This window comes from Pseudorasbora parva, chromosome 19, assembly GCF_024679245.1.
Source record: "Pseudorasbora parva isolate DD20220531a chromosome 19, ASM2467924v1, whole genome shotgun sequence".
NCBI classification, from domain to species: Eukaryota; Metazoa; Chordata; class Actinopteri; order Cypriniformes; family Gobionidae; genus Pseudorasbora; species Pseudorasbora parva.
The window spans coordinates 31,382,048-31,398,887 of NC_090190.1; the positions used below are offsets into that span (position 1 = coordinate 31,382,048).

At 37.0% G+C, this 16,840-nt stretch overlaps 1 protein-coding gene across 2 annotated transcripts in view; it reads left to right on the forward strand.

The window, feature by feature from the left end:
- Nucleotides 1–1,705: 1,705 nt before the first annotated feature.
- Nucleotides 1,706–16,840, forward strand: part of si:dkey-240h12.4 (death-associated protein kinase 2) — a 26,660-nt gene continuing 11,525 nt past the window's right edge. Inside the window, exons 1-5 of one of the 2 annotated variants that reach the window (XM_067426146.1) lie at nt 1,706–1,834; nt 8,801–8,966; nt 11,127–11,348; nt 11,814–11,952; nt 12,427–12,556. In XM_067426146.1, the coding sequence (XP_067282247.1) occupies nt 8,905–8,966; nt 11,127–11,348; nt 11,814–11,952; nt 12,427–12,556 (553 nt within the window). In that variant the 5' untranslated portion in view covers nt 1,706–1,834; nt 8,801–8,904. The remainder of the gene's footprint in view (nt 1,835–8,800; nt 8,967–11,126; nt 11,349–11,813; nt 11,953–12,426; nt 12,557–16,840) is intronic. The other variant, XM_067426147.1, reaches the window with a different exon arrangement.

Genomic DNA, 16,840 nt, shown 5'->3' on the forward strand with positions numbered 1-16,840 from the left:
CTTCGGCTTGAGTGTGTTCATGTCCTCTAACATTCTCTCTTTCCGCGGCGCTATTCAGCGCGACGGGACGAGAGCAGAGGGAGAGTGAGAAGAGCTCCGTCTTTCCGCGGCGCTTAACGACGCGGCGGAACGAGAGAGTCCTCGAGTAGAACAAGCCTGTAAGCTCTAGAAGTGGCGTTGCAGCGGCAACACACACACAAACACATATAACACTCAACATAGACACAGTTTAAAGGATATATAACGCCGGATGGCGGAGCTGGAACGGCAGAGAAGGCGGAGAGGGAGTCCGTCGTCCTCAGCTGCAGGTTCCGCTGGTGCCTTTTCAACGGCGGTGCTTCTTCCGGAGACCAGCGAAGGTATCGCTTAAGGAGATAAAATCTGACACCTATGGCGAATTAGGGTCTTATATAGCCTCCTGTATGCAAATATAAGCACCTTTTTCGGCGGGCTTCTGGAACGCCCCCCATTGGTTCGTTCCTCTCAGCCGCCTCACCATAGGTTCCTGCAGTTGCCGCAGCCCGGCCAATCAGAGCGCTCCTCGCGCTGGGCTATGGCCGTGCAGCTCACTGCGCTTTACATAGATACCTTTATTAAAAGTTTTGCTTCACATTCTCGAGAAAAGGAGTTTTTCCCATAGGTAATACGAGGAACCTCTCTCGAAAGGGAACTCACACAACGCCCAGATTCAAGTTCTCTTTTGCGCTTTAACAAGCAATAACACACAATTATGCTAAGATCCCAGTTTTAAAAGAGCAGCCTTAAAAAAGTTAAATAACGTCTTAAATGAGTTTAAAGAGGTGTGTGAAAACAAGCCATGTGTGGCATACGCATCATATGCGACAGCCAACAGCGGAAGATCTTTTAAAGTGACAGTAGCCACTTATAATGACAATGCAAAGAACAAAAGTAATTAATCACTAAATATGCTCTGCTCTTGACTAAATAACTTTAGTACCTTTAATAAGGATTAATCTATATATAATTAATAACTTATGCTGTGCAAACAGATAACAATTTATGTATGTTTCCTACTTGTTAAGTTCTTGAGCACAGGTACAAATGAAATGTATTATGGGTTTATGTCCGGATTGTTTTTCAATGCACTTAAATTAAAAGTTATATATATTTAAGCTTAATAAATGATAATGTGTTATTTCATTTAAGTGTGAATTCAATATTATTCATATAGACATCCGAAGCTGTATTACTATCAATGATATAGTGGCCTAAAAAGATTAAAAAAAGGTTCCATTAAACAAATATTTTTGTTGTTTCTACATTAATTTTGGAGGTAATATATATGTGTGTGTGCGTGTGTGTGCGTGTGTGTGCGTGTGTGTGCGTGTGTGTGCGTGTGTGTGCGTGTGTGTGCGTGTGTGCGTGTGTGCGTGTGTGCGTGTGTGCGTGTGTGTGTGTGTGTGTGTGTGTGTGTGTGTGTGTGTTGTGGCGATTTCGTTGTGGTGTGTCTTGTTTCCGTTGTGTTGTGACAATTTCGTTGTGTTGTGGTTTAATTTAGTACGGCTGCACCACTGGGCCACAGTACATATTAATTGTAATTCAAATGCATTTTATTGATCACAATGTTGATAATATTGCGTGTGTGGAGGGGGGTCACTTTTTGTTACTTTTCAAAAAAGGCAGAGGCTCAAGCAGCCAAATGGTATATAAGCATAATGTTAACATGGCTTGCCACATTCGGGCACTGCACTAGCATGGTCAACACGAGCGTTTCCTCATTTCAGTACGAGCGCTTCTGCAGTGAGTGGAGGCTCCAGAGGAAATACTGTCCGTGAAACAGACACGACACTGCTTCATTACGGACCTATACCAGGTACGTCACATAAATCAACCATTTCTGGTTACAGGAATTTGTTATGGAATAGGCTGTCCTATATGGAAGTTGGATAGGGAGATATGGAAAAAACACATTTTTGTAAATGTGTCGCAGTGCATGATAGAAGTTGAACTAATATATGAAAACGGACATTAATCGTTGCATCGTGATCGTGACAGACTTTCTGGAGCTTCGTAGGTGCGGGTCTCAGAAACACTCGCAGTGGAATATTAAACAGACACGACGTACGAGAATGAGACATGAACAAGTTTCCACACGCATGTTTCGGTCGTGTTCAGCACAGAGTTGTCAGGACTCAAGAGACGTTCGACTTTAGTCATATTTGTTAAATTAATGTTTGACGTAACGTTAGTTTCATTTCGTGTGGAATTTTCTGTCATCTTCAGACCAAAGCAAAGTGACACTTTGAACGTCCACTTTATCTCATTCACATTCACTTTCCAAATGTGTCAAGACCAATTCTGTGTTAAAACCATGTGAGTGTCAAAACTTGTAGATAATTGTCACTGACTTTAATATGTTTAGAATGAAATAGCCAAGCAACACAGTAAAACAACTAGTAATATCTTGGTGGTTATCACCTGGATCTAACTACCAGTCTAGCTGGAAAACCTCCCAGGCCCTGAGGGAAAACACAATCAGACCTGATCTGCCTTATGTATAGTTTTTTTGTTGTTGTTGTATTTTTTATTTTTTTACCCTATTTGGTTTACAGCACATTGATTTGGCTTAAACGCTCCATTAAACTATGCGTACCTGGTTACATACCTGGTGTCATTTTGTCCTCACACTGCAAAAGGTTACTGTTAGGCTACCTGACAAATGTCAGGTAACCAACATCTAAATTAACTGGTTTTATTTCAAGTTAAAATAGTTTAGTTGCTCTGAGGGTTTTCCTGGAAGCTTGTTTGGTAGAAAAAAATTATGTTGCCTTTAATTAATGGCAGTGGCTATTTGCACTAAGTGCAAATAACAATACATGCTATTTACAATAATTGCAAAAAGCGATAGATTTAGTTGCAGTTATTTGCAAATTGTGCAAAAAGTAATTCCACGCAATTTATACTTTATTTTGACAGATACATACTATTTGCACCTCAGTATTGTTGTACATTAACAGGATGCAATAATAACTTAGTGGAAATGGTTATATTTATTGAAATGATTACATGGATACCTTCCCCACACCTATCCCTACCCAATTAATGCTTTTATTATTTTTAAACATTTTAAAGGGGTGATGAATTGAGAAATCAACTTTCCCTTGAGCTTTTAATAAATAAAAGGTCATGGTAATAAGAATATCCTAAGTTTCAGAACTGAAAACTTCCTTGTTGGTCAAAGAAAAACTTTTATAGACACCCGGCCCAGCAAACGGTTATGTGCTTTTATTTAAACATGAGGTCAGTGCGCGACGAAACACCGCCTCTACAGAACCTACAGCGTGTCTAATCCAGTAGCCCCACCGACTCATGGAGGTTGGTGCTAACTGGTCAAAAACAATACATGCCGAGGAAGATTAAGATATTGCTTTATTCCTGGTTGTGGAAGAACACTTTCGCTGCATAAGCTTCCTTCGGATCCTAATATTAGGAATGAGTGGTTGAACTTTATTTTTAAAGCTGCACTGTGTGATATTTTCCCCCATCTAGTGGTGAAAAGGTATATGACCATCCAGTGAATAATAGTTTCTGTTCCTCTCAATTTCGATTTCGTTTCAACTCCCACGGTGGCCGATTTAGTCATGGCTTCGAGTTCGACCTCTTCGGTGAGTGTTGCTTCACGTGATGAGGTTACTTTTGAAAACGATTATAATTTGCAGTTATTTAATTTGCCAAATGATCTATGATCAAATTAATCTATGTAAAATGAATAATAGTTTTACATTTTTGTTATTTTTTACCATTTCATTGCTAACATCAACTATCAGGTTCCCAGACGAATGCAAGCTAATCTTAGTAAAGTAACTTTTATCAGTGCTATCGTTATTCTGTATATTGTACAACACCACTAGCGTAAGGCAAATAAATTATAATGCAATTAAAATATTAATCTCATGTTATCCGTCATAGAACACGGATTTATGTTATAAGGTAAACAATACTTTTTCATCATTGACGCGAGGAAAACTATCCTAGACGTCGTTCTAGTGTTATGCACAGCACACCATGATATAATTAGCCAAGCAACAATAAAACTTCCAATAGACACAAATAAGCTGAATTAATATTACCTGTCGAGAAGAAAGCAGGCAACGGCGTTCTTTTTAAAATCGTTGCTCCTCATGAGCTCTTTCCATCTTGGAAAGGCCACTCCAATATTTATTTTGTCTTGTTGATTTGCCTGTTGCGTTGCCGTCTTAATTCTCCTTTCCACTTGGCGACTCTGATACATATCCCGCAATGTTACTAGGTCCCCGACCCGGGTCGAATTCGGTAATCAATTCCGGGACGTGGTTGCTTTCACACAGAAGGCGACCCGGCAATGTTCCGGGAATATTGCTGGTCCGACGTGCAGTGTGAAAGGGGCTTAAGAGTGATCCTCCATCATCATATAGCAGCCTCAAGCAATCCCCCTCTTCTCATTCGACACGGTGCCATTGAGTGTAAAAACGCGAAAAACGAAGCTTGAATTTACGGGTATGTCCCTCTTTGGCAAATATACTTTCAAGATGGAGGGGCAACATGGCGACCGCCATCCGAACCCTCACCCTTATGTATTTTCAATGGTATATTATAAAATTACGAGAATGCATTATTACTTGAAAGGAGTAAATATACATTAATGAGCACATATATTTTTGAAAGAACTAAGTGATTTTAGCTAAGAATAAACTAAAAAAGTTACACAGTGTAGCTTTAATGAAGTTCCAGCTCACTTGGGGAAGACATGTTCACTTCATTTCACTGCAGGATCGTTTGTTAACAAATCTCTCGATGCTGGATTTGGATCCCATAGGAATGGTGCAACACACCGATGTGATTAAAACGTGTTTTTATATGTAATAGTACTGCATTGTTATAGATCGTTTTGCTTATGTGTAGGTGTCTAACAGAACTTACCTTTAGTACGCTGGACTCAGACACGTATGGGTCAGGGCTCGCAAAGCCCGGCAGGCCGATGAATCTCATTATATTCCGTTCTTGTTCTGCTATTCTCTCTCTCAAGTTGACATCTGAAGGGCGGTGCGCGCACGTGTATGTGTGTGCGCGGTTCGCGCTTATATCCTCCGATCTTGCGGGCTATGTGTAATATAAAAATAATAGTCCAATCAATCGCGGGTGGATGAAAAATAAATAAATCATTGTGTTTGTTTGATAAAGACGTTTACGATCGAGAATATATTCCGGTTGCTGCTTCTCCCTCACTCTCTCCTCTCTCATGTCACTGAACTGACAAGGGAGCGTAAGCTCATTAAATATGCGAATCTTCTCCAATCCTAGCCGTGGGCGTTTACTTCCAAGTCTCCAGTGCTGCACGCCCATCAGAACCCAGCGTTTTGGAGAGAGCCTCAAAACCAGTGTAGAAAATAGCCTATTACTTATTAGTTATGATGTTTTTGAATTTACAAACCACACAAACATCATTAGTTGACCTCAAACAACAGTATAAAAAGCAATCACTTTCCCCTCTCCCCCTCCCCCCTGACTCGAGGTTGCCAGATAGGTTGCAGGATCAACAGGAACGTGTGTAGCTGCAGCTGTGGAAACTAGAGCAGATCTGGCAACCCGGATGCCGAAACACTACTGACTTCGTGATTGGTCAATAGGAGGAGGGCAGAGCTCCAGGCCAAAACACAACATGTGAAGGCTGCAACAACAACTTTTAAATGACAATATCCTGTCCGGACTACTGTTGTCAGTGATAGAAGTATTTGAAATTAACATGATTTCTTAATGTCTAGTGACATATAGAAAGAGGGGCGGCAGTGGCTCAGTGGTTCATGTAGGTTGTCTACAAACCGAAAGGTTGGTGGTTCAATCCCCGGTTCCACCTGACCAAGTGTCCATGAGCAAGACACCTAACCCCAGCTGCTCCCGACGAGCTGGATGGCGCCTTACATGGCTGACATCGCCGTCGGTGTATGAATGGGTGAATGTGAGGCAAAAATGTAAAGCGCTTTGGATAAAAGCGCTATATAAATGCAGTCCATTTACCATTCCATTTACATATCAGGGCCATTTTATGATTAATTGAAATATATTTCTTACATACAGTTCTTTTAATTTTTATTGAAAGTAAAAGCTGTGATGAGAAAAAAGATAAGAGCAAGCTCTGCAAAAGGCAGATTTGAACCCAGGTTGATCGCGCCAAAACCAAGCTCCTTAAGCATTGCACTTTACTGATCACACCACTGAAGATATAGAAATATATGAGGCACGCTATTTGTACTTGGTGTTAATAGACACTCCCGTTAATTAATGCCTTTTCATTATTTATTTATTTATTTAGTCTTTTGCTGTTTTCCTCATGTATATGTTGTTGTAGGGAAGAACATGATTCTCTGGGACTTTGATTCTAATCAAGAATGAAATCATTATTTTGGGTGTTTTATGGCTGGAGATCTGACCCCAGATTCTGCAGTTATCAGGTCTTGGAATTGCTCTTCAAGTTCTCTCTTTGATCTTGCGTACAGAACAGAAGGAAAGCTGCTCATGCTCAAATTTCAGGATTCACACACTTGAACCCGCAGGCTGTTAGTCACACACTTGACTTTATTTTGAGTTTGCAAAATAAAGTTGCTAACATGGTGAGGGAAGATAAGCTGTATCCGCACATGTACTTTTTAAACTAAAATGTTGCCAAATGCAGCAATGATGCATACATATTCAAGCACAAGCTGGAAATTGTTTAACCTAGTTTTACTAGATATGTGTGTGTAATTTGACACAGCTGAGTAGCTGTTGCTCCAATGAAGCAAAGGGGAGTTTTTTGTTTTGCAATGAACACCATTGTTCTGCTCTGTGGCTGCGTTCCTGGTATGTTACTGTAGGAAGCTGAAGTGAGATGGGTGGGGTGGGGTGTTATTTTGGAAAAGATCTGTTGATCGATGCTGCCTTTCCATCTCTGTTCCGTTCCCTCTAAACACAATTGACATGCACTTTAAACAGAGTAATTAACATGCACTCTAAACACGCTTCGCATGCCCAGTGTGCTTTGTAAACTTGTTTGGCCCACAGAAATAAGTGCTGTTGTCCATATTATCACTGAGCATTGCAAATGTATTCAGGAACACAAATAATGTTGTGATTGAAAGGGTGTGTAGTGTGGGTTCTCTAGAAACAAATGTTTGATTGTATCTCGGATGTTATGCCAAAAATGTTCTGTTATGTTATATTTTTTGTCTTGAGAAAGCCAACATGCGGTTATTACCATTGCATGCTATATGTGTAGGGTATTCTGGGTGTTTGCTAGAGCATTAGGGTGTTATTGGTTGTTGCCAAGATGCTGTTGATACGTGAACAAAACTACACCCAACATTTGTAGTGCAAACCGCAATCCAGTAATCACAAAAAGCTTTGTGCTTTGTTACTTTTAATATGAAACAAAGTCTCTTTTTGGCGCTCTTTAATACAGTGTGGCAGATCATCACTGTTGCTGCATCAGTTAAAGCTGCACAGATCAAGTCAACCAATCATGTCCTCCTAATACTAGATACAGAATGAAAAAAGCATGGGTGAACACCAAAACATTGTTGAAAAATATATATAATGTCACTTAAAGTTACATTTACCTCAAGAATATAATTCAATGTCCATAAACTGATTAGCTAGAAAAGAAATTACTAAAAGAGCATTTTGCTAAATATATGCTCTTTATTACATATTAATTATATTTTTACTTAACCGGTTAGCATTTTTTTATGTGTGTTTGAAGAAAGTTTTTTCATTGTATTGTCATGAAAATGTTTATAATTCATCAACAAACTAGAAACATTAGTTTATGTGCAATTTTAATGCTCAGTTTTTTAGCTATTTGAATGTTATAATAAATTATTAAATACATTTAATTAATTAATTTAACATTTATTATAGGTTTCAGTTTTCGGTCATGTGCGCCCTAAAGTATCGGTCTCGGTCTAGAATTTTCACTTCTGTGCATCCCTAATTTTAGTATTTGATTTATTGCACAATAGACTTGTATGGCTTGTATTAAAATCAGATACACTGCCATTTGCAGTTGCTCTCAATGCCAATTTTTTCACACTACATTTACATTATTTATCTTATGCAAATAAACAGAAACACAACTACTATGTTCATGAAATATGAACCCATCACCGTCTCTGGTGTCACTCCATCTAGATTTATAACTCACGTGTTCTCATCTGATGAATGACAGATTATATGGACAGACAGATAGATGTGCCAAAATAATGCCTTCTGTAACTTGTCACTCCATAAATATTCTTTCTCCTCCTAACTCTTACATTTCTTCCTCCCCCTGTGGCTTGCGTTAGCCATTGATCACGAATTACACAACACTACTGAACGTGGGAAATGCCCTCATTATTTAAGAATGTGTTAACATAGCCATGGGAGGGAGGCTGAGGCCTCTCACAGTATGCTCATTCTCTGTGTTGCACTTTGTGACAACGGTTTGTCCACACTTGGCCGAAGATTAAAGGACTGGTTGTTTACTTGTGACCGACATGCTAGAGCATTTAAGGCGACATTGTTTCTCATGTATGTAGTTCGAGCATATCAGAGGGGTCTGGATTCCAGAGGTTTACACTTTTGGGACTCGTAAATGATTTCCAGATATCTCTCCTTTTCTGTTCCCAGCTATGTAGTCCTGTCAGAGCAGCCTTTAAAGACATCAAATAGGCCTACTTGCCAAATGATTGTGCAAGTTTAGTTAAATGCTGAAGGAAATCTGTTCTGCAGGTTTTGAGCTTTCTCATGGAACAGATATAACTAACTTCTGTTTTCTGTGTTTCAGGTATGGATCTAATGCTTACCTCAGTACTAGCCTTGTACAGTAGCCCATAGTTTTCCTTTGGACATTCACAGACAGAGGACATTGAAAAAGAGAGAGACAGCAGCATGGCTGTCTTCAAGCTGGATAATGTTGAAGACCTTTATGAGATTGGAAATGTTTTGGGAAGGTAAAGAAATGTAACCCCCCATTCTCTTTTGTGTATGCTGTGTATGCTGTGTATGCTATCAAAAGTTTAGGGTCATCAATTATTATTTTAATGTTCTTATCAAAGAATCCTAACAAAAGCAGCACAACTCATGATCACACAGCATCAGAATGATTTCTGAAGGATCATGTGACACCGAAGACTGGAGTAATTATGCTAAAATTTTGATTTGCCATTACAGGAATAAATTCCTTTTTAAAATTGTAATAATATTTCTAGGGCTGGGCAAGTTAACACGTTATTATCGCGTTAACGCATTTATTAATTAACGCCGACAATTATTTTATCGCGCATTAACGTAGTTATTTATTATTATATTGAAAGGCCGTTGCTTACTGCCTCTGAATACACATACAGACAAGCATTGGTCACAGGAGAATACAGGGCTGTCTGTAGCCTAAGCCAAGGGCTTGACATTCTTTGTCTGGGACAAATAAAATATAAAAATTACCAGAAACGCGAGAATGATTCAGATTTTTGTTTTTGTTTTTATTATATTCAATGTAAACAGTGATTGTTGAGTGTATCTCTGCCTCTGGTACGTTAACAAGTCCCGTTGAGGCTCGAGCTGCCTGTCTCTTTGTGAGAGGCATGGAGAAATCAAAACAATTGAGCAGCAATATAAACTCACAGAAGAAACATACTTGGGTAAAACTGAGTTTTTTGTAGTTGTTGATATTTATGATTTATGATATTGTTAATAACACAAGTCGACTTTGCAATCAGGAATTGTAGCATGAATGGTGTAGCCTAGTTCAATAAACAAGTAGCCTAATTAATATTAAGTTACTTACATGTTAGATCCAAACAACCTTTTTTTGTTCCATTTCACCCATGATTTCACAGACGAAAATAGTTCCAAAAGAAAGCAACACTCAGCGCGGTGTTTTGTTACTAGCCTAAATGATTCAGCGATTTGAATGAATCATATGAATAAACGACTCAATGACTCGCCCATGAAGACGATCAATTGCTATTGGCGGTTATGTTTAAAAGGATGATTGCATGTTTTATTTAGAACATCAATCTTATAACATTATTTATTGCAGATGTATTTTTTGCAGTTTAAATTATTTAATTTGATTGGTAACAGCCTATAGTGTCTTTACTATTATAACTGAATTTATTAATCAAATGTAAGAATTTAACATGAAAGATGATGCATACATTTAATAAGATTTTAAAAAATGGCCTTTATAAAATTAAATAACGCCCTGGGGTGAATATCTCAAATATGCAAATTTAAGTCGGCCTATGTTAAAGCTGACAGAACACTGATGAGAATATTACTACAGAATCAATATGTATACCACCAATTTAATTTAATTTGATTCAATTAATGTTTAAGTTGATATTTACAAGAAATATTGTAACTGTTACTAACTTTAAACTGCTGTAAAAAGCACCTTATTTGTTTAAAGTGTTTGCAAACCATATGTTATTGCACTTTTGTTCATTTAGCAGCACTTTTGTATTCATTATTGAATTTTGCGTATACTGCGATTAATCACGATTAATCACAGAAAAATCCTGCGATTAATCACGATTAAACATTTTAATCGTTGTCCAGCACTAAATATTTCACAAAATTACTGTTTTGCTGTATGTTTAATCAAATAAATGCAGCCTTGGTGAGCATGAGAGACTTTCCGAAACATTTAAAAAATCTTACAGATCCAAACTTTTAAACTGTAGTTTATCAAAATATATAAAAAATAATATAAAAAGTATTATGAGATAAATTGGTATTTAAATGGCTTTTTAAAGGCACTTTAAATAATACTTTGTTACTAACAATGCAAAATTTCCAAAATTTCCATTTTGTAAGTATAAACATTCAAAAATGATTTAGGTTTGTTTATTTATAAAGAAAGTGTTTCTAATTTATTAATTATAATATTAAAATGCACCTAATCATTTATTATTAGGCTGAGAAAAAAATTATAGATTAAATGAAGAATCTAAAATAAATCAACATAATAAATAAATATAATTCAAATAATAAATAGTTCCATGTATATTAATTATTTTACTATTTATATTATACGGCTGGTGCACGATAGATGCATGTTTTACTGCCTAGTTCTTAACACATTTCTCTGCTGATTCTGTCTATTCTAGTGGTCACTTCGGACAGGTGCGTGAAGTGCGGGAGCGGGCCACTGGTGTTCTGTGGGCGGGGAAGTTCCTGAAGCTAAAGAAAGGTGCAGGAAGCAGGCTGGGCTTGGAGAGGAAGAGCGTGGAGAGGGAGGTGGAGATCCTACAGGGCCTTCAACATCAAAACATCATGGCTCTCAGAGATGTTTTCGAGAGCAGGGCAGAGGTGGTCCTCATCGTCGAGCTGTGAGTACGTCTGTATAAGTGTATGGCTGAGGTGCAAAAAAATTAGAAAAGATGGAGGAGACTTCTTTATATAGAAAACAATAGAAAGTGATATGATAAATGTTAATAGGAAATGTCCATCATATTTTATAATAAAATCAAAAGTAAGAAATGAAATATACATTTTGCATTAAAGCCACAATATGTACTATGAGCGTTCGCTCGGCGGCTACTATGAGACACTTGCACACTGCAGTACGCTCGATATTAGGCAGGGTAAAACATGGTATTCGCAGTAAATCAAGAAAATATTTAAACAATAAGATTAACTGTGAGAGCTATTTAACAAGGATTTTTATTTTCTGTCTAATAAAAGACATAATATATTAAAGTCTTTGGTGTTTCCATGGTTTCTAAAAAATTTATGGGGTAGAATGTCATTGATTTTGTGTGATTTATTATTATTGTTTATTTTTTTGTATATAGCATAAAAGGTGGAGAACTCTTTGATTTCATCGCTGAGAAAGAAAACCTCACCGAGACGGAGGCCATTGAGTTTATGAAGCAGATTCTGGAAGGTGTCAGCTACATGCACCAAAAAGGCGTTGGCCATTTTGACCTGAAGGTAGGAAGGAAACCCAGCTGTATGCAAACCCCCTACTAAAAAAGTCAGAAAAGTGAACCGTTCAACCACATGAACCATTTCATATGGCCGTCAAAAGTTAATTTTAACTTTTAAATGTGTAGCAGGCTGTCACTTCCTATAAAAATTTCAACATGGTAATGGGGAAGTGGACTGTGTACCTTTCGTTTGTCACCTCTGACCAAAACTGAAATTTCCTGATTAAATGTTTACACTTCAAGCACAACAATTTTTATCCAGATAATTTGATTGTGTAAATTGTGTACATTGCCTTATATACACTTTGTCATCAAACCTTACTGAGATACCGTATCAGAATTTGACAGACCTTTGTAGAAAAAAATTAGGTTAGGGTTAGATGAATTTCAACACAAGTTAAAATTAAACATATAATATACAATAAAAAAAATTGAGTGAGGCTAAAACCATATTTTTATATTACTTTTTGTTCTTCAGCCGGAGAACATCATGTTGTCGGACAAGCTTGCTCCCAGTCCAGACATCAAGATAATTGATTTCGGCATGGCTCATCGCTTCATTCAAGGAGAAGAGTATAAGAGTTTAGGTGGAACCCCTCAGTACATCGGTGAGTGGTTCAGTCTGTGTGGTTTTGACTTCAAGTGAATGTGTTAAAGGGTTAGTTCACCCAAAAATGAAAATAAGATGTTCATCTGCTTACCCCCAGTGCATCCAACATGTAGGTGTGTTTGTATCTACAGTAGAACACAAATGAAGATTTTTAACTCCAACCATTGCTGTGTGCCAGTCATATAATCATTTGAATGGGTAAGGTTCTATGAGAGCAAAACATACAAACAAAAAAACATGCTTAGGCAACGTGCACAAAAACCCTGCTGCTCCTGATGACACATTGATTTATTAAGACACGAACCGATCGGTTTCTGTGAGAAACACAACAGTATTTATGTTATTTTTTTACCTCATATCCCGACGAGTCTCATCTAGCTTTCCCATCATCTATTACTTCAGTTTGATGAGGTCAAACGGACATGATCATAGATATATACCATGTAGATTCCTCATTCGACTGATCCGCGCAGACACTAATGAGGATTTTATATATATATATATATATATATATATATATATATATGATCACGTCCATTTGACCTCATCAAACTAAAGTAATAGACGATGGGGAAACTAGATGAGACTCGTCGGGATATGAGGTAAAAAAATAATATAAATACTGTTGTGTTTCTCACAGAAACTGATCGGTTCGTGTCTTAATAAATCAATGTGTCATCAGGAGCAGCAGGGTTTTTGTGCACGTTGCCTAAGCATGTTTTTTTGTTTGTATGTTTTGTTCTCATAGAACCTTACCCATTCACATGATTATATGTCTGGCACACAGCAATGGTTGGAGTTAAAAATCTTCATTTGTGTTCTACTGAAGAAACAAACACACCTACATGTTGGATGCACTGGGGGTAAGCAGATGAACATCTAATTTTCATTTTTGGGTGAACTAACCCTTTTTTTTTAAAGGCCATAAACCTACGCACAATGCAAATGCAGACCTGAATACACAAGCATTAGATATGCATAACCATTCAAAAGTTTGGGATCAGTAATACTTTTTGTAAAAAGTCTCTTATGCTCACCAAGTCTATATTTATTTGATCCAAAATACAGTAAAAAACAACTGTAATATTGTGTAAATTACATATGTAAAATATGTAATTTATTTCTGTGATGACAAAGCTGAATTTTCCGCATCATTTGGTGATCAAGAAACATTTATTATTATCATCAATGTTAAAAACATTTGTTCTACATGATATTTTGATTCAAGGTAGGGTAGGCAGTTTTGGAGAGGCTAGCAAAAGCAAGCTAGCTTTGAAAGCATAAGATCCCAACTTCCCTCAGAACGTTTTTCAAAGCCACGCCTCCTCCAAAACACACTCACAACAGCCAGAGCAGAGTCTGCACAGTGTCATAAAATAGTAACAAATAGGTTAAAAAAATCATACATTGTGATTTCTGAATTTTTTTTTTCTCACAGTGGACATGAACCTACGATGCATGTCCACTGATCATGGAGGGGTCTGACAATTTCAGACCCCTCCATGATTCCTAAGTGGGAAAACCACAGTCATCAAGGGGCTGTTAAATCGGTTTTGTTATTATTTAAGCAGCAAACAATACATGTTTCAATATCTAAGTGTGTGCTTTTGTAACTAAATTGTTCAAGCTAATAGCATCTGCATTTACATAACTGCGTACAGTATTACATTTTTGTTGGCCTTGGCCAAGCGTGCGCGAGCATGTTTAGTTGCATCTGCTCAAGTGTGTGTTTGACTCAGCACCTTCTTCTTTCTCTGCATGTGTTATGTTCCTGCCTTTAGCAATATGCACAGTTTTCAGTTCTAGCCATCTCCATGGAGACGAGTTAACTTCAGACGAAATGGCAGAGCTGTGTCAGTTCAGCTGAAAAATGAGTGGACAAGGACAGAAATAACTATTGTGAGATCACAAATATGATGTCACTTCTGATGTATTGCAAAAATGTCCTTGAGTGATTTCACAGCTCATCAGTTCCCTTAGACTACAGTGTGTGTGTGTGTGTTTGTGTGTGCACAGAAAACTGAAATGTCACACACGCATTCTTTGGTTGGCCTGCTACAGTTGCCAGTGCTCTTTTATATACTGACCTTGACAGAAAGCATATGCAAATATTTATTGTCTGTGTATTCTCAATCTGTGTACTTCAGGAGAATAGGGAGGGACCGATATTAGTTTTACATTCAGTACAAATAAAGATGATCTTTTAATTCTGATATGCAGAACAGATTCAAATAAGTTGTAATTCTGATTTGTGGAACAATAATAAATAGCCAGTAAAAGTATGAATATTAAATAACAAATGATAAACAATTTATTCAATAAATATAAATAAATACATTTAATGATTATACTTTATTATTAAATAATAAATTACCAGCTGGTATGAGACATAAATAGACTATATAAATAGATTTATTAAAAAAATATATGCATAATTTAAATGAATATTAAATAATTTATTATATAAATAAAATTAATGAATATGTGGACTAGTTTGTGTCTATTATTAAAGCTGCAGTCCGTAACTTTTTGCACTCTACTGGTTACTAAACAGAACTGCATGTGTCTTGTGGAAGAACATTGCAGCCGGAGCTACTTCTCTCTGTTTATGTCTATGGCGGATCACGCAGGGACTGTGCTCCTCCGCAGTGGTACCTACCCATCTGGCCTGAAATAGTCCCAATATAAATACTTATTATAAGTGTACCATAATGATTCAGGGTAAGACAAAAACACAGTTTGGAAAATTGATTCATGTTGTACATTCTCATTATATACTTTTTGTGAATCTTTAACACAAAAAAAGTTACGGACAGCAGCTTTAAATAAATACTCTTTTTAAAAATGCATCATATTTCCTGTAAATATTCTTGGACCCTGTTGAATAAATGTAAATATAAGTAGAAAACTGAATATTTTTATTGGGCAATGTAAGTATTGGGTTTTCTCCACATGAGACTAGAAGTAGTATGCTACTTGATATTAAGATGCCTCCATTGTCTAAAGTGACTAGCACTTATCATGAGGACATCCTCTGTAAACAACTAGAGGTTGAGTGTTTTTCTGAGCACATATAGTGATAGGCTGAAGTGTAATCCAACTCACCAGCTCCAGAATCTGCCCTACTTATGGCTGAACTTTGAACTTTGTCATTTAAAATACACTTTCATTTTCATTTGACTAACACGTTTATCCACTTTAAAGGGGTAGTTCACCTCAAAATTAAAATGACCTCATCATTTACTCACCCTTATGTTGTTCCAATCCTTTTGTGTGTTTGTGTCCTTTTTTTGAACTACTACTTTGTCATTTTCAGTAACAAAACAATTAGAGATTAAAGGGTTAGTTCACCCAAAAATTTGCCCATGATTTACTCACCTACTCATTTACTCATCCTAGGTGTATATGACATCCTTCTTCCAGACTAATAAAATTCCCCTGGCTCTTTATAATGCTAGAGACTGTTGGGTCATTTTTGAAGTCCATAAAAGTGCATCTATAAATCATATAACTGCTCAAAACGCCAGGGGTCAAAGGTTACTCTTTTAGCGCAAGTTGATACCGCTGACCGCTAGAGGCTACAAACCCGATTCCAAAAGAGTTTGGACACTGTACAAATTGTGAATAAAAACAGAATGCAATGATATGGACGTTTCAAATGTCAATATTTTATTCAGAATACAACATAGATGACATTTCAAATATTTAAACTAAGTTGGGGAAAATAAGTTGATTTTAAATTTCATGGTATCAACACATCTCAAAAAAGTTGGGACAAGGCCATGTTTATCACTGTGTGGCATCCCCTCTTCTTATTATAACAGTTTGCAAACGTCTGGGGACTGAGGAGACAAGTTAGATATGAATCTTTGGATGATATTATGCACTGTAAATGATGATAACTTCAAACTCTTTGCAATTTTTCTCTGAGAAACTCATTTCTGATATTGCTCCACCATTTTACGCCGTAGCATTGGGGGAATTGGTGATCCTCTGCCCATCTTGACTTGACTGACACTCTGAGAGGCTCTTTTTATACCCAATCATGATGCCAATTGACCATATAAGCTGCACATTGGACCTCCAGCTGTTCCTTATATGTACATTTAACTTTCCGGCCTCTTATTGCTGCTTGTGCCAACTTTTTTGGAATGCGTAGCTCTCACAAAATCCAAAATGAGCCAGTATTTGGCATGATATTTCAAAGTCTCACTTTCAACATTTTATATTTTATCTTTATTCTATTGTAAATAAAATATAAGTTTGTGAGATTTTTAAATTA